This window comes from Phyllosticta capitalensis, assembly GCF_038381095.1.
Source record: "Phyllosticta capitalensis strain CBS 128856 chromosome Unknown BKA78scaffold_5, whole genome shotgun sequence".
Taxonomy (NCBI): Eukaryota; Fungi; Ascomycota; class Dothideomycetes; order Botryosphaeriales; family Phyllostictaceae; genus Phyllosticta; species Phyllosticta capitalensis.
Window position 1 is genome coordinate 1,147,920 of NW_027117443.1, and position 18,731 is coordinate 1,166,650.

General features: G+C 55.0%; 8 protein-coding genes across 8 annotated transcripts; 3 read left to right on the forward strand and 5 right to left on the reverse strand.

Annotated features, from left to right (window-relative positions):
• Window positions 1-29: 29 nt before the first annotated feature.
• Window positions 30-6,535, reverse strand: BKA78DRAFT_352779 (uncharacterized protein; the record flags this gene model as incomplete). Its single annotated transcript, XM_066891417.1, has 9 exons — window positions 30-552; window positions 610-929; window positions 980-2,158; window positions 2,211-4,379; window positions 4,434-4,948; window positions 5,001-5,565; window positions 5,616-6,079; window positions 6,129-6,306; window positions 6,362-6,535. 9 exons carry the CDS (start codon window positions 6,533-6,535, stop codon window positions 30-32), a joined length of 6,087 nt encoding a protein of 2,028 aa, XP_066744299.1.
• A 576-nt stretch (window positions 6,536-7,111) lies between these two features.
• BKA78DRAFT_282458 (short chain dehydrogenase) lies at window positions 7,112-8,620 on the reverse strand. The gene is made up of 3 exons (XM_066885650.1): window positions 8,317-8,620; window positions 7,670-8,259; window positions 7,112-7,619 (listed from the first exon to the last, which is right to left on the reverse strand). The coding sequence occupies exons 1-3, from the start codon at window positions 8,408-8,410 to the stop codon at window positions 7,374-7,376; spliced, it is 930 nt and encodes a 309-aa protein (XP_066744300.1). The 5' UTR covers window positions 8,411-8,620; the 3' UTR covers window positions 7,112-7,373.
• Window positions 8,621-8,819: 199 nt separating this feature from the next.
• On the forward strand, window positions 8,820-9,744 carry BKA78DRAFT_331469 (thioredoxin-like protein; the record flags this gene model as incomplete). Its single annotated transcript, XM_066889879.1, has 5 exons — window positions 8,820-8,853; window positions 8,908-8,986; window positions 9,035-9,075; window positions 9,147-9,588; window positions 9,666-9,744. The coding sequence occupies 5 exons, from the start codon at window positions 8,820-8,822 to the stop codon at window positions 9,742-9,744; spliced, it is 675 nt and encodes a 224-aa protein (XP_066744301.1).
• A 1,180-nt stretch (window positions 9,745-10,924) lies between these two features.
• On the reverse strand, window positions 10,925-11,773 carry BKA78DRAFT_343635 (uncharacterized protein; the record flags this gene model as incomplete). Its single annotated transcript, XM_066890431.1, has 1 exon — window positions 10,925-11,773. The coding sequence occupies exon 1, from the start codon at window positions 11,645-11,647 to the stop codon at window positions 10,925-10,927; it is 723 nt and encodes a 240-aa protein (XP_066744302.1). The 5' UTR covers window positions 11,648-11,773.
• A 1,908-nt stretch (window positions 11,774-13,681) lies between these two features.
• Window positions 13,682-14,505, forward strand: BKA78DRAFT_314204 (uncharacterized protein). Its single transcript, XM_066888451.1, has 2 exons — window positions 13,682-13,842; window positions 13,899-14,505. Exons 1-2 carry the CDS (start codon window positions 13,726-13,728, stop codon window positions 14,121-14,123), a joined length of 342 nt encoding a protein of 113 aa, XP_066744303.1. The 5' UTR covers window positions 13,682-13,725; the 3' UTR covers window positions 14,124-14,505.
• Window positions 14,506-14,787: 282 nt separating this feature from the next.
• Window positions 14,788-15,985, forward strand: BKA78DRAFT_251642 (HIT-like domain-containing protein; the record flags this gene model as incomplete). The annotated part of the gene is made up of 3 exons (XM_066884672.1): window positions 14,788-14,916; window positions 14,990-15,455; window positions 15,534-15,985. 3 exons carry the CDS (start codon window positions 14,788-14,790, stop codon window positions 15,983-15,985), a joined length of 1,047 nt encoding a protein of 348 aa, XP_066744304.1.
• A 533-nt stretch (window positions 15,986-16,518) lies between these two features.
• BKA78DRAFT_134636 (uncharacterized protein) lies at window positions 16,519-17,552 on the reverse strand. Its single transcript, XM_066882658.1, has 2 exons — window positions 17,108-17,552; window positions 16,519-16,999 (listed from the first exon to the last, which is right to left on the reverse strand). The coding sequence occupies exons 1-2, from the start codon at window positions 17,212-17,214 to the stop codon at window positions 16,615-16,617; spliced, it is 492 nt and encodes a 163-aa protein (XP_066744305.1). The 5' UTR covers window positions 17,215-17,552; the 3' UTR covers window positions 16,519-16,614.
• A 77-nt stretch (window positions 17,553-17,629) lies between these two features.
• BKA78DRAFT_295554 (short chain dehydrogenase/ reductase-like protein) lies at window positions 17,630-18,617 on the reverse strand (the record flags this gene model as incomplete). Its single annotated transcript, XM_066886494.1, has 2 exons — window positions 17,630-18,117; window positions 18,176-18,617. The coding sequence occupies 2 exons, from the start codon at window positions 18,615-18,617 to the stop codon at window positions 17,630-17,632; spliced, it is 930 nt and encodes a 309-aa protein (XP_066744306.1).
• Window positions 18,618-18,731: the final 114 nt, after the last annotated feature.

An 18,731-nucleotide genomic window follows, 5' to 3' on the forward strand; every position in this document is an offset into this window, starting at 1 on the left:
CTGTATTTTTGTTCGAGAGACAGGGAGTGTCATACCTGGGCGTCAACACCGCACTGGATGAGGAAGGTTGCGCCAGAGTTGGCCGTAAAGACGGTGTTGTTGGCCGAGGGACAGGTAGGATCCGTCGGGGCAGCCGAGTATGTGGCAGAAGTTGCAGAGACGCTGTTGGCACCGCTCTGAGATGCAGTGCCCGTCGAACTCACGCCACTCTGAGAAGCAGAGTCCGTCGAGCTGACACCCGCGCCGGTAGACGACGAGGAGACGCCCGATGAGGCGGGGGCCGTAGAGGACGGAGCACCGGTAGAACCAACACCTGTGGATGAGCCTGACAGAGACGACGATGGACCAGTCGAACTGGCACCAGCTCCTGATGAAGAGGCTGGACCAGCCAAGCTGATGCCCGTGCCAGTCGATGACATCATCGACGATGAGACCACGGACGCCGAGGACGACGCGGCGAGCGACGATGAAGACATGGCGCTGCTTGCTGCTGCACCACAAAGTCCATACTGGTCTTGACATCCAGCACCGCAGTATTCGGGATCCCGTCCACTGATATAAATTAGCCAAGGTCGCAGAGACTGGGGAGCTTTTTCGAGGAAAACTGACCAGTAACCGCTGGAAGAACAGCAAGGTCCCGAGTACGCATCGAAACAGGTGTTTCCACCAAATTGTGGACCACAGCTTCCCAGGGGAGGATCGCTAGGCGAGGCGCTGCTCGTAGACTGAACCGGAGACGAGGATCCTACAGACGAGGATCCTGCACCACCGGAGGACGATGCCGTAGAGCTGACTGCTCCTGTGGAGCTGGCCGGGACAGTGGAACTTTGCGCCACCGAGCTGCTAGATCCGGTACCAGCAAACAACTTCCGAATACCAACGATGTCGGGCTGCGAGAAGGTTGACGTCACGGCACTCTTGAAGTAACCCTAGAATGATATCAGCAGTCTACCCATAATATAGATGTGAGGTGACTTACAGCAGCGCCACTGACACTGAGCCAATTGCAGTTGGCTGTAGTGTCACATTGTCCAATAAGGTTTGAAATCCACTGGTCGGAACTTGAAACACCTTCTGCAAAGCGAGGGTTGCCTGAGAGGTCAGTGCCTTGCGCATCAATACCGCACTGGATGAGGTACTGGCTGCCCGAAGACGCCGTGTAAACCGTGTTGTTTGCTGAGGGGCATGTTGGGTTCGACGGAGCAGGCGTGTTCGTGCCAGTGGGGCTCGCTGCCGTCGAGGCAGAAGAGCTTCCAGGGGCAGTATTTCCAGGAGCGGTGCTTGATGGAATGCTGCTGGACGGAGCCGTGCTACCAGGAGCAGTGCTTCCCGGTGCGGTGCTTGAGGGAATGCTGCTGGACGGGGCAGTGCTTGAGGCAATGGTGCTTCCAGAGACAGAGCTCGAGGGGACGGAAGAGGCAGGACCTGTGCTTCCAGGAGTGCTCGACTGTACTGAGCTCGAGGGAGCCGTGCTTCCAGGGGCAGTGCTTCCCGGTGCGGTGCTTGAGGGAATGCTGCTGGACGGGGCAGTGCTTGAGGCAATGGTGCTTCCAGAGACAGAGCTCGAGGGGACGGAAGAGGCAGGACCTGTGCTTCCAGGAGTGCTCGACTGTACTGAGCTCGAGGGAGCCGTGCTTCCAGGGGCAGTGCTTCCAGGGACACTGCTCGATGGGACGCTGCTTGCTGGACCAGTGCTTGCCGGGCTGCTGGAGCTTGGGGCAACAGAGCTAGAGGGAGCAGTAGTCGTTAGGCCAGCGGCTGAGGGAACGCTGCTCGATGAGCCAGCATCCGAGCCCGTTGAAGACGCAGAGTTGGAGCTGGTGGGGACTGAAGAGGAACCGGCCACTGTCGACGATTGACCAGCACCGGATCCGGTGGAAGACGCAGGAATTGTAGAGGAGCCAGCCACAGTCGACGACGTGCCTGCGCCTGCGCTGCTGCTCGAGCCAGTGCCAGTGTTCAACTTCCGGACACCAACGATATCAGGCTGTGAATAGGTCCTAAGGACTGTGCTCTTAAAGTAACCAGCTGCTCCGCTGATACTCAGCCAGTTGCAGTTAGCTGTTACATCACACTGCCCAATCAGGTTGGATATCCATTGGTCTGAGCTTGAGACTCCTTGCGCAAAGCGAGGGTTGTTGGCGTCGGTGTCAGTGCCCTAGTTTTTGTTAGTGATCGTGTTCGAACGAGGAGTTGCCGGGAATACTAACCTCAGCATCAATGCCACACTGAATCAAGTATTGACTGCCAGAAGATGCCGTGTACACGGTGTTGTTGGCTGAAGGACACGTTGGGTTCGATGGGGCAGCCGCATTCGAAGTAGCAGAACTGGGCGCAGTAGAGGAGACAACCGAAGAGGCCCCAGTTGATGACGCGACAGACGAGGCTGGTGGATTGGTCGAAGCGCCTGTGGAGGAAACGACAGACGAGGATGGTGGATTGGTCGAGGCACCCGTTGAGGAAACGACAGACGAGGATGGCGGGTTAGTTGAGGCCTGATTTGATGACACAACAGAGGAGGCTCCGGTCGACGAAAGGACAGAAGATGACCCAGTTGAGGAGACGACGGGGTTGGTGGAGGCACCGGTTGAGGAGACCTCAGACGAGCTCTGAGCTCCAGTCGATGAAACAACCGAAGAACTCGGAGCAACGCTGGAGCTGCCAACTACCGAAGAGCTTGCAACCGAAGAAGGCGATCCGCCTGACGACGAAGAAGAGCTGCCAGTGTCTCCACACGTTCCGTACTGAGGTTGACATCCTGTACCGCAGAAATCCGGTCCAGTACCACAGTAGCCGTACTCCGAACAGCAAGGTCCAGAGAAAGAGTTGGCACAAGTCTGTCCACCAGCGAGGGGACCGCAAGCGCCCTGGCCATATGTGGGAGAAGACGAGGCCGACGACGCGGTGCTGGATGAAGATACTCCTCCGGCCGGCTGCGAAGAGGAAACCACTGAGCTGCTTGCCGGCGGCGCAGAGCTGGCAGGCGATGTGGATGATCCGCCGACATTCAGCTTCCGGATGCCAACAATATCAGGCTGGGAAAAGGTGGACGTGACGCTCGACTTGAAATATCCAGCAGATCCGCTAACACTCAACCAATTGCAGTTCACCGTGGTATCACATTGGCCAATGAGGTTGGAGATCCACTGGTCCGAACTTGTAACACCTTGAGCAAAGCGAGGATTGCCTGAGAGATCGGTGCCCTGGGCATCAATGCCGCAGAGAATGTAATACTGGGAGCCAGAGCTTGCCGTGTATATGGTGTTGTTGGCAGAAGGACACGTTGGGTTTGAGGGAGATGCGGAACTTGAAGGCGAGACTACACTTGCCGCTGATGAGGAACCAGTCGAGGAACCAGCTGGAATTGTTGATGAGCCCCCAGGTGCCGTCGATGAGCCAGCCGGCACGGTGGATGATCCAGCTGGTACAGTCGATGAACCACCAGGGGCAGTGGATGATCCACCTGGCGCCGTTGACGTTGCGGAGCCGCTCGTCGAGGAGACAACTGGAGTGGTCGATGAAGGACCGGCAGCTGATGTTGAGGACACACCCGGCGCTGTCGAAGCAGGCGAGGAGGAGCTTGCAGCAGGAGAAGAGCTAACAGGCCCTGTTCCGGTGTTCAATCTCCGAATGCTAACAATATCGGGCTGAGAATAGGTCGATGTGGTGCTTGACTTGAAGTATCCGGCGGCACCGCTGGCACTGATCCAGTTGCAGTTTGCCACACTTTCGCACTGACCGATGAGGTCGGCGATCCAGTTGGCCGTTTGCGCAAATCTCGGGTTGCCAGATAGATCAGTGCCTTGGGCGTCGACTCCGCAAGTAATGAGAAATTGAGATCCTGTACTAGGGTTCGTGTACACCGTGTTATTGGACGCAGGACACGACGGGCTAGATCCAGCTGCAGCGTACGTCGAAGATGGAGTGGTTCCCGTCGACGAAACGACTGACGGAGTCTGAGTGGACGACGCAGAAGGATTTGCGCCGGTTGAAGAGACAATTGAAGACGCCGGAGCAGTAGAGGAGCCTGCTACCGAAGAGCTCGGAACGGAACTGACCACGGACGAAGCCTGAGAGGTGGTCGAAGCAACAACTGATGAGCTCGGCACGGAGGAGCTAGGCACGGAGCTTGCAACCGAGTTGCCCGTCGAGGAGACCACTGACGAAGCCTGAGAAGTAGTCGAAACGACCACTGAAGAACTTGGTACGGAGGAGCTCGGCACGGAAGAGCTAGGTACGGAGCTCACCACCGATGAAGAAGCAACTACGGAGCTCGCGGACGGCGAAGAGCTGACTGGCCCGGTGCCAGTATTCAACCTCCTGATTCCAGCAATATCAGGCTGGGAAAAGAAAGAGGTAGTGCTGGATTTGAAGTATCCCTAAGAGAGCAATGTCAGCAACCCATACCCGGACTAATCAGTCATCAAACATACCGCGTTGCCGCTGGCGCTAATCCAATTGCAGTTTGCGACGGCCTCGCACTGGCCGATGAGGTCCGCGATCCACTGAGCAGTCGAGGCGTAGCGTGGGTTGCCGCTGAGATCGGTGCCTTGAGCGTCAATACCACACTGGATCAAGAACTGGGAACCTGTGCTTGGAACCGTGTAGACTGTGTTGTTGGCTGTAGGGCATGACGGATTTGATCCAGCAGCGGCATAAGACGCAGATGGACTTGCTCCTGTGGATGAGGCGACAATCGAAGATGCACTCGAAGATGTAGAGCTTACGACCGCTACTGATGAGCTCGGGACGGAGGAACTTGCCACAGAGGAGCTGGCCACTGTAGAGGAGACGACAGACGAGGATACAACCGATGATGAGGCAACCGAGGAAGATGGGGAACCAGCAGCTGCCGAAGATGACACTGGCCCGGTCCCCTGATTCAACTTTCTTATTCCCACAATGTCAGGTTGAGAGAAGGTTGAGGTAATGGTAGATTTGAAGTATCCTAGAGACATGTTAACAATCCATATTCTTTTCCTGTGACGGGGATACCATACCGGCTGCTCCGCTAGCGCTAACCCATATGCAACCAGCTGTGGTGTCGCAAGACTGGGCCAATTCCGTGATCCACGATGCGGTCTGGGCAAATCTTGGGTTTCCAGACATATCAGTTCCCTGTGCATCAATGCCACACTGGATGAGGAACTGAGAGCCCGTGTTCGGGTTTGTGTAGACCGTGTTGTTGGCCGTGGGGCAAGATGGGTTGGCGGGAGCTGCAGAGTACGACGCAGAAGGGCTCGCTCCTGTCGAAGATACCACCGCTGCCGTGGAGCTTGTAGGCACGGTAGAGCTTGCAGGTACCGAAGAGGAAGCAACAGACGAGGACGGAGAGCTCGCTGCCCCTGTCGACGAGCCCGCACCAGATCCAGCGCTCAACTTGCGTACTCCAACAATGTCTGGCTGTGAGAAGAACGAGGTAGTTGCAGACTTGAAGTATGCAGCATTTCCACCAATACTGGCCCAGTTGCAGTTCGCCGTGGAGTCGCAAGTTGCAATCAAATCGCCGACCCAATTGGCCTGAGTGGCGCTCGAGTAGCGGGGGTTGCCAGAAAGATCCGTGCCCTGCAAATAGTGTTAGAGATGGATGGGCAACGATCTCCAATGCAACTAACCTGGGCATCAATGCCACATTGAATCAAAAACCTAGAGCCCGTAGATGGGACCGTGTAGACAGTGTTGTTGGCTCCGGGACAACTCGGGGGCGTCGGGGCAGCCGAGTACGATGCCGTACCAGTTGCGCCAGTCGCGCTCTGAACGGTGGACGAGCCCGAAGGAGCTGTCGCCGATCCAGAGCCACCAGCACCTCCAGTTGACGAAGCTTGCGATGCACTCGCACTGCCAGACGCGGTGTAGCTGGGGAAGAGGGACCGATACTGCGCCATGGTCGGCGAGTCCAAGTTCCACCACGAGCCTTCACCCATGTTGTTGTACATGATTTGCCCTGCTCCACTCTTGAGATGGCATCCGTCCGACTGCATGTGCGCGTCCAAACATGTTGAATACGTGGCACAACGGTCAAGACATTGGTCAAAGTTTACAACACTGGCTTCCTGGGCGTCGCCATTGATGTTTGGTGCTAGAAAGTGTAAGCTGAAATCGCCATTCTAGGGGGCCAAGTTTCGTACATTGCGTTTGGGCTCCGCAGATCAGACCATATGTGACACCATTGCGCTTTTGCAAGGTGCGGTCATCTCGCGGACACTGGGTTTGAGGGCAGTCGAGACAAATGAGTTGGTTGTCACCAGTCGTGCCGGCAGCATTTTGCTGAGTGTAAATGACTTGAGCCTTGAGGTAACACCAGCCCTACCCAATCCATTAGCAGGTCATCCATTGGCATTCCAATCAATCCTTTACTTACGCCTCCATACGTCGCCGCCGTGCAATTTTCGAACTGGTCACAGTAGGCAGCACATTGAGACACGTCGGTAAAGTCGTTCTTTTGCCCAATGTAGCCGTCGTATGCGGTCAAGGCATAGTTGCAGAGAATTTGGTAATGGTAGCCACTGGTTCCGGTGATTATGCTTCCGTTCATCGAGGGACATGACGTTGGACTAGCGGCGGGAGTGTAGATACTGCTGTATGATTGTGGCAACCTGGAGGGCGAGTATGATGGGCCAGGGGCTCTCGCAGGAACCGGATCGGCCGAGACCAGTATGGGAGAAAGGAAGAGGAGGAGGTGAAGGAACCTCGTCCGGAAGGACGAGTCCCAGAACACACCCATGCTGGACAAGCTGTCCGGACTTACCTTTTGAAAACGAATCGAAATTCTTTGTCGTAATCGAAAGACAGACTAAAGTTAGTAAAAGAAAAGGCGTGACTCGTTAAGCAAAAGAGTGTGGGTCGTAGAGTGTTCGTCTTGTCGAGGATAGGGCCGGAGCAGCTGTCGGCAGTGGTCTTATTTCTATTGACGCCACGGTACACACCCATTGTTGCCCTCTACTCGTCGCCACCTAGAGTTCGCGCGTTGGAAGAGGTTGGTTTGTTGACGCGGCGGAATGAGCATTCGCTTGGCCTTGGTCTTGGTGTTGAAAACTAAAATGCTTGGCTTCATGGCGAACCTGTAAGTTAGCGATCTAGCTTCGCAAAATGCCGTACTTAGAATAGATTCTGCGTAGAAAATCAATGTTGATTCATTATCCTAAATGTCAACAATACAACGGTCGGAAATAGGTGTGGGGAAGGATAACAGCTCTGGGTGAAAGTTGCAGTCTCAGGGCCCAGCGCCCTCTCGAATCAAGGACCGAGAGATTGGCCTCGACCTTAGCGAAATAAGAAGCCAAAGTCGCGTCTCCAGATTTCGCGTCACTCGAGACGCGATTGTCCTTGACACTCACCCTTCGCTTTCAACGTGACAGGTGAGCAGCCAAGCCTCATATTTTAGCCACCCTCATCTGAGCGCTGTCCATTCGCTTGCCCTCATCGTCTTGTTCGGCGACGCTGAGGTCTGGAAATTGGGCAGGCATAATGCGCCGTGGACTCGCCCCTGGAACCAAAGTGTACTGCGAAAAGTCCGTCACGCCAGTTTTGCGCAGAAAGTCTTCGTCCACGTCGAGAAGCCCATTGACCTGCGTGGCTGGGCTGCGTAACAGTGCTAGTACTGCATGGGAGAAAATGGTCTGGGCATACATTAGAGAATGTAGATTCTTCACGAACGCCCGTGACTTACCGGCTTTCGCAAGTCTTTGAGATCCTCTGTGCCGGTGCTGGTGGTGGCAGCAGATTGTATCCCCGTAGCAACCCACATGCTCGAGATGGCCATTTCTTTCTTCCCTTCACGTTCAAAGTCCATGGCCAAGCCTCTGGTCAAAACGCTCATGGCAACCTTCCCCATTGCGTAGGCTGTTTTGCCTCTAAAGAATCGAGAATAGATGGGCGGGCTCACAACAACGATCCGGCCCTTCCAGCCCTGGTTCTTGAAATGTGGAAGAGCCGCTTGGATTGTGCTGTACAACCCTTCCACGTTGACTTGCTGCATGAGCTTGTACCGCTTGAAGGGTGTGTTTTCGACAGAGGCCCACCAAATCGCACCAGAATTGTAAACAAGCACATCGAGGCGCCCAAACGTTGCCACGGCAGCGTCGACCATGTGCTTGACGGCATCCGCATCCCGCGTGTCGGCTGGAATCGCAACAGCTTCACCTCCAGCTTCTTGAATTTCCCGAACGACGGTGTTGATGGTCGAAAGAGACGAGTTTGGGTCGGGGGGAAACGGGTGGGCTTTCGAGGCATCCGAAGTACTTTTGGCTGATACTACGACTGCTCTCCGCGCATCAGCTGTCGTGTCAATTGGGTGAGGATGTTGATTTTACGTACCTTTGTAGCCGGCTTTGGCCAAGTCAATGGCAACCTGGCGACCCATGCCTCGAGAGGCTCCAACTATGAGAGCTACTCGTCGCTCGCCGGTCATTTTGTCAAATTGATCAAGGCTTTGGTCGGAGTGAAGCTCTTTGCGAATGGGCAGTCTTCAGCTGATCGTGAAGTTGCTTTGGTGATGTCTCAATCGCCAGGCGGCTCGGTGAGCCACAAATGGTCGCTGGCACAAGCGTATCGCATGCTCAATGTCGATAGCCTCGGTTCGAAGCCAACATCTCGTCGGAATCCGTCGCAAAAGACTGCGATGAGGTGCAAAGAGGATTAGTGATAGACTCGGTGTGGCGTCATTAGCGCCGCGCTCCTGCTGAAACCCTGTCGCAGATCATTTCCCCACCACAACCACAGGCCGAGAGTGAGCGCCAGTCGACTCCATTTCAAAAGCCTTCTTTCCCCGCCCCGAGCAGTAAAGTAATCCAACTTCTTGACAATCCCACTCGCCAAAGATGGGGGCCAAGATTGATGTCTACCTGGATTGCGGTAAGGATGACCTGGGCCGAAGGCGAAAGGATGATGCAGCTGACAAGCGAGAAGTATCGGCGTACTCGTACTTTGCAATCTTGTACTTGTTGAAGAATCGGAAAGCTCTGGCAGAGCATGAGGTTGAAATAGAGTAAGACGGTCCTCCCCTGGCCTGGTTTCAGTCGCTCATGTCGACCAGGTTTCACCCGGTCTTTCTCGGAGGCATCAACGTCGGCAGCGGTAGGCCTCCCAAAACACCTTCTCTTGAACCCATCCCTTCCCCACTTTTTGCTTGCCTCTAACCATAATAGGCAACAAACCTCCATGGACCCTCCCGAACAAGGCGAAACATGGCGATTTCGACATTGCTCGGGCAAAGAAATACTTTGGATGTCCCAAGATGAAGACTCCCTCCTCTTTTCCGATTCTTTCTTTGCTTCCCCAAAGGTCCCTGTCCTACGCCAAGCACAACCTTCCCACTGAAAAGTATGAAAAAGCCTTCCTGGAATTCTTTGTTGCCATGTGGGAGCAGGACCTGGACTTGTCGAAACCGGAACTCCTTTTGGAGGTGCTAGCGAGGGTCTATTCCGAAGCGGAGGCCAAAGAAATCGTGGATGCCGCAAGCAAGCCGGATATCAAGAAGATGTTGAACGACACCACGCAAAAGGCGCTCGACATGGGGGCGTTTGGCTGTCCGTGGTACTTGGTCCGAAATGCTCGAGATGTCGAAGAGCCATTCTTTGGTAGTGACAGGTTTGTGCTCGTTTCCTATCCTGGCAGTCATGTGACTGTTGCTGCGAAACATGGCGAAAAAAGCTGATGGTCGACAGGTTCCATTATATGTGGGAGTTCCTTGGATTGCCTTGGAGAGACCTCGAAATTCTGAGCGGGCAAAAGGCGAAGATTTAAAACCCCATTATGGCCAGGATCTGGGTTGACGCTGAAGTAGCGGTGAAGCCATTTGTTTGGTATCCATGCGGCGGTACTATGGGCGCACCCGGTCGAGGCTGAGAGGCACGGAAAAGACCCACGGAGGGTATTCAGAATCCCTGTCTCCCGTCTGTAATTTTCACCACACTGGAGCATGATAATGTAAGCAGCACACGGCGCCGCTGGTATCGCATGGTCTCGTGTCACTGTCAAAGACTTCACAGCGAGATCGGCTCATGAGAGATGTCATGGTGGATTTGGTGATCGCAGGATGAGGCGGGAGGATGCTTCTTCTCGCTGTTACACAAAGCCCCAGCCTGATCCCCTCACGGATACCCCCATCCCAAGTCCTGTGGAGACACTCTCCAGGAAATCTGTGGAAATTCGCCGGCCAGCGTTGTTGACGGCGAATGCAAGCTAATGCAAGTTATGGCGGATCGGCCCACCAGCGCAGGCACACTTTGCAGATGAGATTTGATCATGCAAACCGCGAAGCAGCACTGCATCAGGAGGCTCTCCAAACGCAGTGTCCTAAGACTACTCAAGCCGATTCGAGCTCGGCTGGAGTGGCGGATGAAAATTTGCAGGCATGGTTCTCCGGCAAACGCACGCTGTCATCGGGGAAGCAAACCTGTCATCCTCCCGCTGCCATCATGCTGCAAGCATCTGCAGCCACTGCCGTTGCCAAGATGCCAGTTTGTAACAGGGATACGACCGGCCTGTACGGCCCCTAGACTTGTGTTCACAAAGCGACGAACCGGCAGGAAAGTTGAAGCGGACGTTGTAATGACATGCCGAGCGTCGGCACGCTGCCTGTACGAATACCTTCTAGAGCTACCCCAGTCGACTGTGACATCGCAAGGTGCATGAAGGCATGAGACAGGGTCTGAGGGAGTCGCTGCAGATGCGGTGCGACGGTACAATTAGGGCGTCCGGACGTGGGCGAACCAGCGCAACACGTTACGCGAGCTACTTCGTTTTGGCGAGCAAGCCGAGCCAGAATCGACGGCCACCTTTCACAATGGCTGTCAGAAACGGTCTCCTTCTTGAGTCGGGCACATACACACGTGGAGGTAGTGCGACGATCGCAAATGTGGGATGACAGCTCTTGGATGTCACAAGAAACGTGTGGTCTATCCATAGAGCTCACGACTTCTCATCAAGGCTCTTCAATGCAAAATGTCTGCACTCGCAGAAGAATGCAGCGAATTCCTGGAAATTGGAAGATCTTGCAGGAGCATCGACATGAAGCATAGTCGGCTGCTCGGTAAGATCGGATCTTGCAAAAACCCCCAAAGACAAACCCCAGCCCTGCACTTGCGGGGTTTGCCTTGGTCGGCATGTGGTTCGATTGGGCTGTCAGCTCAACCTTGCCGGTGGTGGTAGGTCTGTCACCTGCATGGACCCGAACTGACAGGCTCAAGCCTGGTCGAAATTGGGGAACACTGACAACTTTCTCTGACAGGTCACCATGGCTTCCCGCAGAACGGAGTCCTGGAAGCACCGCGGGTCTCGCTAGTCTGCCACCACACTGAATTTTCCTGACCCAAGTCCAATTGGCACTCGAAAGGCTGTCATTGCAAGGCAGTAGACGTAGGCTTTGTGCCTCGTCCTTTTGATTCGTGTGAGCCCAGAACTTCCTCTTTTGGAAATTCGACCACCAGGCACCGCGCCTGCGGACTCTCTGCAGCGGAACTCTTGCAATGCTTCCACAAGACATGCCAGCATCTGGAACGAAATGAGAACGAGCGTTGGCTGAGCCGTTCATTCCCGCAGGCCGATTGCCGCCATGGCCACTTTCCTTGGTCTCGCCAGTATGCACAGACATGGCTCTCGCGGGGAAGAAGAAACCTTTCCTCCCGCAGTGCCTGTCAAACGCCATGGTGAAGATCTACGTTTAGATTGTCCTCGACCTTGGGAACTACGTTTGAGATAGCAACGTATCCGGCTTCGTTCGATCCCTTAATGATACCATCGGCCTGCACTGTCCACACTGAGCCGCGACACACTTGAGCAAGGTGAAAACGGGCCGTTGGCTTTTGATCTTTTACCATTGACACCTCACGCTCGGCTTTCAATCCTGCAAACACCTCCTCCTCCCTCGTTGGCTGTCTCTGAAGCCATTGAAGCACTTCGTTGTCGTATTTGCCATCTTTCGGAGCAAGAGCCAGTACAAGCGCAACAACCGGACGAATCGATCACCAGCCCTACGACCCTTGCCGAAAACAGCAGGTATCTCGCCTGGTGAGTCGTCGGAGAACGGGTGGGACAAGGTGCGGAAAACAGATTCTCAGCCGCTACGATGAGATCCACCTCTGACAAGCATGCCAGCAGATACCCAGGTCGTCGAGTTGGCCGACTGGTCGACAGAGACTTTGGAAGGAAAGCCTAAGTGCCTTGAAGAGGTCGACACTTCGATATAAGACGTGGTTGATAGCCGAAGGATAACTGCGTCGGCATTGTCTGTATCAACGAGGCGGTCAGTACGTGGCCATTTTGCCAACTCCGCTGCAGCCACCACTATCCACGTTCAATGTCTCTGATGCATGCTCCCTAGCGACAGCACCGTACATGCCGCAATCTGCGACATAGCCATACACAACAAAGAAGGCTCCAAAATTTCCTCAAGGCATCACTTTGCTAGAAGAGCGGTGAAAGATTGTCCAAAACAATAGGAAAAAGAGAAAACGGGATTCGTCGATTCCAACGGGTGACTGCGACCGCAAGAAGCTTTGAGAGCCGGCATCAGACCAACCAGTGACCAGTTGGGCGACATGAACAATCACAAGATGATGTTCACACCGCCTTCACGTTACGCTCTGGCGCCGTCAAAGGAAGACCAAGCTGCTCAGTACAGGTGCCACCCGGTGCCATTCCCCAACGGCTTCAGCTTTGAGACAGAACCATCAATGGCGAGTCCTGAATGGAGTGTAAGTTAGTCCCCCAACTTGGAAGCATTTCAACTGATCAACGAAGCAATTCCCTCAACTGGAGCAATGTTGCTCTAGCATCCCGCAATCGTATGACCACTCTGGGCACGCCGAATTCTCTCAAGTCCATCAGCGCGAGTCGACAGATCTGTACAAGAGCGAAGTGCCTGCATGTCCGTATGACAACTGGGGTCTCACCTCGTCCCGCGCAATCACAATGCAAGGCCCTTCCGCTGAGTGGCAGACACCGAGCGCATACTTTGAGAATGGTGTCAAGGACAGAGACGATTGGCAGCGGCAGCGCGTCACTAGTGTCTCCAATCCTTCTCTTGGATTTGCGGATGGAATGGACGGGCCTCGTCTTCAAACTCCGCTTTACTCGGTCCCGACTACCCAGGACGTCGACCACTCTTCATCGACACTGTTGAGTGCGCCCTTGACAGGTGCCGAGACAAGCCCAGCCTTTCGATCCAGTCACAAATCCGAAGACTCGCCACTGGCCGAACCACGAGCTCTGCATGGCAGCGCGTGGGAGTGGTTCCATCCAACCAATCAGTATGATGGCATCTTGCCGCAGACTGACCACGCGGTCGCTCAAGACGTTGCACCCTCTCCGGCCTCGACTGCTCCGTCTGGAAGCATCCCGCGCAAGAATCCTCTACTGGAGAACCACTACTACGGGTTACCCGTCTGGAATGGGTTGGAGCTCGGATTTTCCAGCAGCGAGAGCGAGAGCAAGGCGTCCCCGGGCCCCAGCTTCTACCCCAGCCACGTACACTGGATGGGCGAGAATTCCAGTTTCGGCAGCGACGTTCCCGCACTGACCTACTCGCAAGCTTCCCCAGCATCCGATTGGGAAGACGTGCCAGCGGAGACACAGTGCCAGACTGACGTGGTTGAGGGATCTCAGGCAACAGGCTACTGCCTTCGAAACCTTCGCCAGCGTCGGATCGTGAGCCCTTCGGACGAAGAGGAAGCCTGGAAGAACGAGTTCCTCGTCGAGAAGAAGAGGGCTGGTTGGACCTACAAGATGATCAAGCAACAAGGGGGCTTCACAGAAGCGGAGTCGACGCTGCGAGGTCGTTACAGGGCGCTCACCAAGCAGCGCAAAGACCGGGTGCGCAAGCCAACTTGGCAACGCAGAGATGTAAGTCAGCCTCAGGTATTGATATGGGAGACGGGTGATTGACGGAACAATTCCAGATTCAGCTGCTTCGCGAGGCCGTGGCCAAACACTTTGTCGGCCGCTTCGTTTCCAACGCGGATGTCGCGAGCTCTTCCTGGGCCAACGTTCCTGACGCGTACATTGATCCCAACAAGATTCTCTGGAAAGATGTCGCCGACTACATCAGGGACAACGGCGGGTCGTACCACTTTGGCAACGCCACGTGCAAGAAGATGTGGCTCAAGATCCATGGACGCAGTTGAAGAGTCGACGTGCGCGGTAGTTCCGACGGGACGTTTGGTACGGTACACTTGATTGCAGCGATGCTGGACAGGTTCTTGTGGCGGCGTTTGTTGGGTTGTTTTTGGTTGATCGTGAGCGCGACTGTGGCACATATACCTACATGTATCTTGACTCGGGATTTTCGTTCTTTTGCTTCTTCGGGTTGTTCTTTCGTCATTCGGGGCGATTTCTTTGCTGCTCATGATTTTTCTCCCGATGGTTCCTGATGGGATCCTATTGCTCCTGGTTTCGATTGCGACAGCAGACGGTGTAATGAATGATTCGGTCGACGTCTACAGACTGCAGAGAGTAGTGAATCTGTCTTTGGTGTTGTTTCTCGATCGCGATGCAGACGAGCTGTAGTCTGGTGGGTGTCGAGGATCAGGCAGTGGCCGTGGCAGGGGTGGGGCGGGCGGCTCGGCCCAGTTTTCGTCACCTTCGAAATACCCCCGGCTGCCCTCCCTCCATCAAATGTTTGCACATGGACATGTTTACGCTCTCATCGGCTTCTGCCTTCGTCGACCTCGCCTGATCTGCCCTCGCCCTTCTCTCGTTTCTCAAACGAGCGGTGCCCGTTCCCTTCCATTCGCCCGCCTCCGGGCGACCTGCCCCAGACTGTCCTCGTCCTCCTCAACCTCCACCGCCATGCGCGTCAACCTTCCGAGGCCGCTGCCCGACCTTGTCGAGACCCAGTTCTCGGCTGCTTCAAAAAATGGAAGCTTGATCTTCTCTGCCACCGAAGTATGCACAATCAATACGACCGCAGGCATACCGGTGCGTAAGTAAAGCCATTCCCAAACCCCTCAGTCCCTCCCTACCAGACCTCGAACTGATGCCTGTTGCTTAGTTCCAACTCCGCTACTGCCCTGCGCTGTCCAAGAAACCTACGGCTGAGCCATCTTCAACCTCGGACGACGAGACGCCCAAAACGAAGTTTGATCCTTTCGAGTCCCCCTCGCCGGACCTGTTTGTCGCTGCTATCCCGGAGCCCGATGCGCCCACCCATATTCTCGTGCTCAACAAGTACCCCGTGATTCGGGACCACTTGATCATTGCGACCAAGGAGAACAAGCCTCAGACGCATATCCTGGAGCGCGATGATCTTGCTGCCACCTATAGCTGCTTGACGGAATGGGAGCGGGCCAAGGGGCCAGACGCGAAGCTGTTCGCTTTTTTCAACAGCGGCGAGCACAGCGGTGCCAGCCAGCCCCATAGGCATCTGCAATTCCTCCCTGTGGATAACATGCACAGCGGCGTGGAGACGCAGGGCTGGGAGTTGCTTGTGGACAGAGTGCTCAACTCGAGCTATATCGGTATGACCCCTCTGTTTTGGACCCCACAGACCAACTAGGAGATGATCGCTTCCTGATGACTAACTCGGCAACCTCCAGGCTCTACTGGCTTCGTTTCCAATCCTGGTCTGCCGTTTTCGCACTTTGCTTTCCGGATCCCGCCTAACCCTTCTGCTGCCGTCTTGCACACCATTTACACAGCTCTCTACAGCACCGCGGTCGACTACGTCCGCCGCTACATCTTGAACCACCCCGGGGAGCTCACCCTTCATTCCACCGAGGATGGCTCCTCATCCATCTCCTACAACTTAGCAATCACGACTTCAGCCATGGTCATCTGCCCTCGGAGGAGGGGCGGAGACAAGCTCAAACTCGAAGACGGCACGGAACTGGACCTGGTGGAATTAAACGGCACAGTCCTCGGAGGCACCTTGATGGTCAAAGAAAATGAGCAGTGGGAGGCGCTGAGGAACGACCCCGGAGTGCTCACGAGGTTGCTCGAGACCATTGGTATCCCGTGGGAGAACGGTGAGGGACAAGCCCAGCTCTAAAGCCGTTGCTGGGGCGTACCGAACGAGGACAATGAATGCGAGCAGTAGGTCAGTATCAATATACCCTTTCTGCTTTCAATCTGAATTCGAGTGTACATAGGCGCATCCTTGCTCTGCTACGTCGAGCCTGCGTGTACATACCATTTGAATCGCAAAATTATTTTGACGTAGCATCTTTTATTTGATCTCTTCAGTCTTCCGAAAATCTGCCCTGTTGGAACCCGTTCTTTGCGATTCATCGCCCTTCTTTTTATGCGCCGTCTCTTTCTGGTCTGTCGTATGAAGCTCGTTGGGTTGTTGTTGAAAAGCATCCGCGCAGAAAAGCAAGTTTTTTGGAGAGCTTCAGACTCTTCATTGGTAACTGGAATGCCGTTTTTGATCGCTAGGCACGCGTCGAACACCTTCCCATACTCGCCATTGGCTCTTTCTCGCCAGTGAAACCGCCGCTAAAAGACTACTCATCGACCTGCGACGCTCGTCTTAGACGTCTTGCTGCCCTTGAAAAGCGACCCAGCGCACCACACATCCCTTATCGTACAATTGAAATCATGTCCGTCTCATTCGTGAAATTCGTGCCATATCCACGCATCACCTCAAACCCCGCTCCCCTCGCTCTTCCCCTTCCATCCTCAATCTCTCCTCCACCGCTCCGTCAGCCTTCCCACACGCCTCCTGACGGCGTCGACCGTCCTCCTAACCTTCCCCCTCGACCGATCAGACAACCAGCTCCCAGTGCCACTGCCACTCCGACTCGCGCTCCCCGCCGTCTGCGCCGACGACGACGGCGAAGCCGGCGAAAAAGGCGAATGCGACGTGCTGCTCCTGGGTCCCATTCCTGCTCCCATCCTCGTTTCCAGCTCTTCCGACTTGCGCTCAAAGTTCTCCAGCGCGTTGCGAATGGCCGGCCTCTTTGGTCGCGGGTGGTGCAGTTCCAGCCCCGGTTCTACCGCCGCAGTAGTCGCCGTCGCCGCTGCTGATCTGCGGGCGCCCGGCGCAGTGCCTGGCTCCTTGCGTCTGGGTGCGTGGCGAGATGATTAGTAAAGGGGGTTGCGTTGGTGGGCGAGTAGACCGCCAGTTTGGAGGTCGTATGTGAGGTGGAGGGAGGAGGGAGAGGTAGCTTACCGAATTCGTTGAGATGGTGCTGTTGAAGGAAAGGGATAGGGGCTTTTTGGTTGATCGGCAGATGTTGTAGCGGAGAGCCGCGAGGGTTGTGGTTGTCTCATTTTCATCTCGGAGATAGGTGGAGAAGCGTGATGTTGGAGTTTGGTAGAATGGTAATGTATGGGGAAAAGTCACGATGTGGAGGGCATGGTGGGTTTTATGGAGTAAAAAGAGCCACGCGGAGATGGATGCCCTGCTGGCAAGAATTACGAACGCCAAAGCCCACTCGTAACCGCAACAGGATCCTGATTCCCGAGATGCGGCGATCTTGGAGCTAGCGAGGTGCTTTTGTGCGAGCAGACGTCAAGGCGCAGTCTTGCCAAACCATGGCAGCTTGTGAAGCCGGAGCCACGATGTCCGATTTATCACCGCATCCGCTCCACCGTACGAGGAGTCTTCCAGAGCATTATGGAATGGTTGAAGTGGATAAAGACTTCATAATTCATATTCTACAATGCGGTACAAGTTTTCGCGTCAAGAATATTACCCCTGCATTTCGATGCCTCCATTGCTGTGTAGCACCTCGCCCGTAAAGTACGACCCGTACGGACTTGCTAGGAAGACATATGCTGTTGCAACCTCAACAGGCATACCCGGGCGGTTCAAAGGCTCCTCTCCGACACCAAGGCCCTTCATGGCCTCCTTTGGTGCTCCCTTCGTAGCAGGTTGGAGCGGCGTCCAGATGATGCCAGGTGCCACGGCGTTGACCCGGATTCCGTGCTTGGCTTGTTGTTGTGCAAGCGCCCGTGTAAAGGTTGTGATGGCGCCTTTTGTTGACGAGTAGTCGACTAGCTGTGGGTTGCCCATATATGCTGCGACAGAGGCCGAGTTGACGATGGAAGAGCCGCGCTTCATGTGCGGCAGGGCGTACTTTGTGAGTGCAAACATGGACAGAATGTTTGTGCGGTAAGTCTTCTCGACCACTGACAAGTCGATGTCGCGCAAGTCCTCGCAAATTTCTTGCATAGCGCCTATGTGCAACAAAAACGTTAGCCTCTCGAGCTTGGTTCTTCACACGATGAAACATACTGTTGTTGACCAAGACGCTCAGCTTGCCAAACGCCTCCATGTGGCTATCCACCGCCTTCTTGCAGTTTTCCTCCTCTTTCAGATCCACCGTCAGCAGATTTGCTCTCCGCCCAGCCTTCTCAATCTGAGCCTTTGTGTACTGTGCATCCTCCTCTTCCTCTGGCAGATATACAAAGGTAATGTGGGCACCCTCCTTGGCCATGAGGATAGCAACGGACCGGCCGATACCTGAGTCGCCACCAGTGATCAAAGCGGCCTTGTCTTTGAGAAGCCCTCGTCCTTCATATTCCTGGAGGTAGGGCTTGCCATCGTCTGTCCAGAATTCGAGTTGCGTGAAGTTGGCTGCAGGTGCGAGCTTTGAATCGAGGCCTGGACCACCTTCTTGATCTTGCGGTTTGAGCTCCACGGAGGGATACGCGGTGATAGGCTTTTGGGAAGACATCTCGAAAAGGTTCGATTTGACGCGCCGTCGGCTTGTTGGAGTCGGAGAAGATGGTTTCCAACGAGGGAATCGAGTGCGTAGGTTGGCGGCGCTGTGCTCTGACTGAGGGAAGCG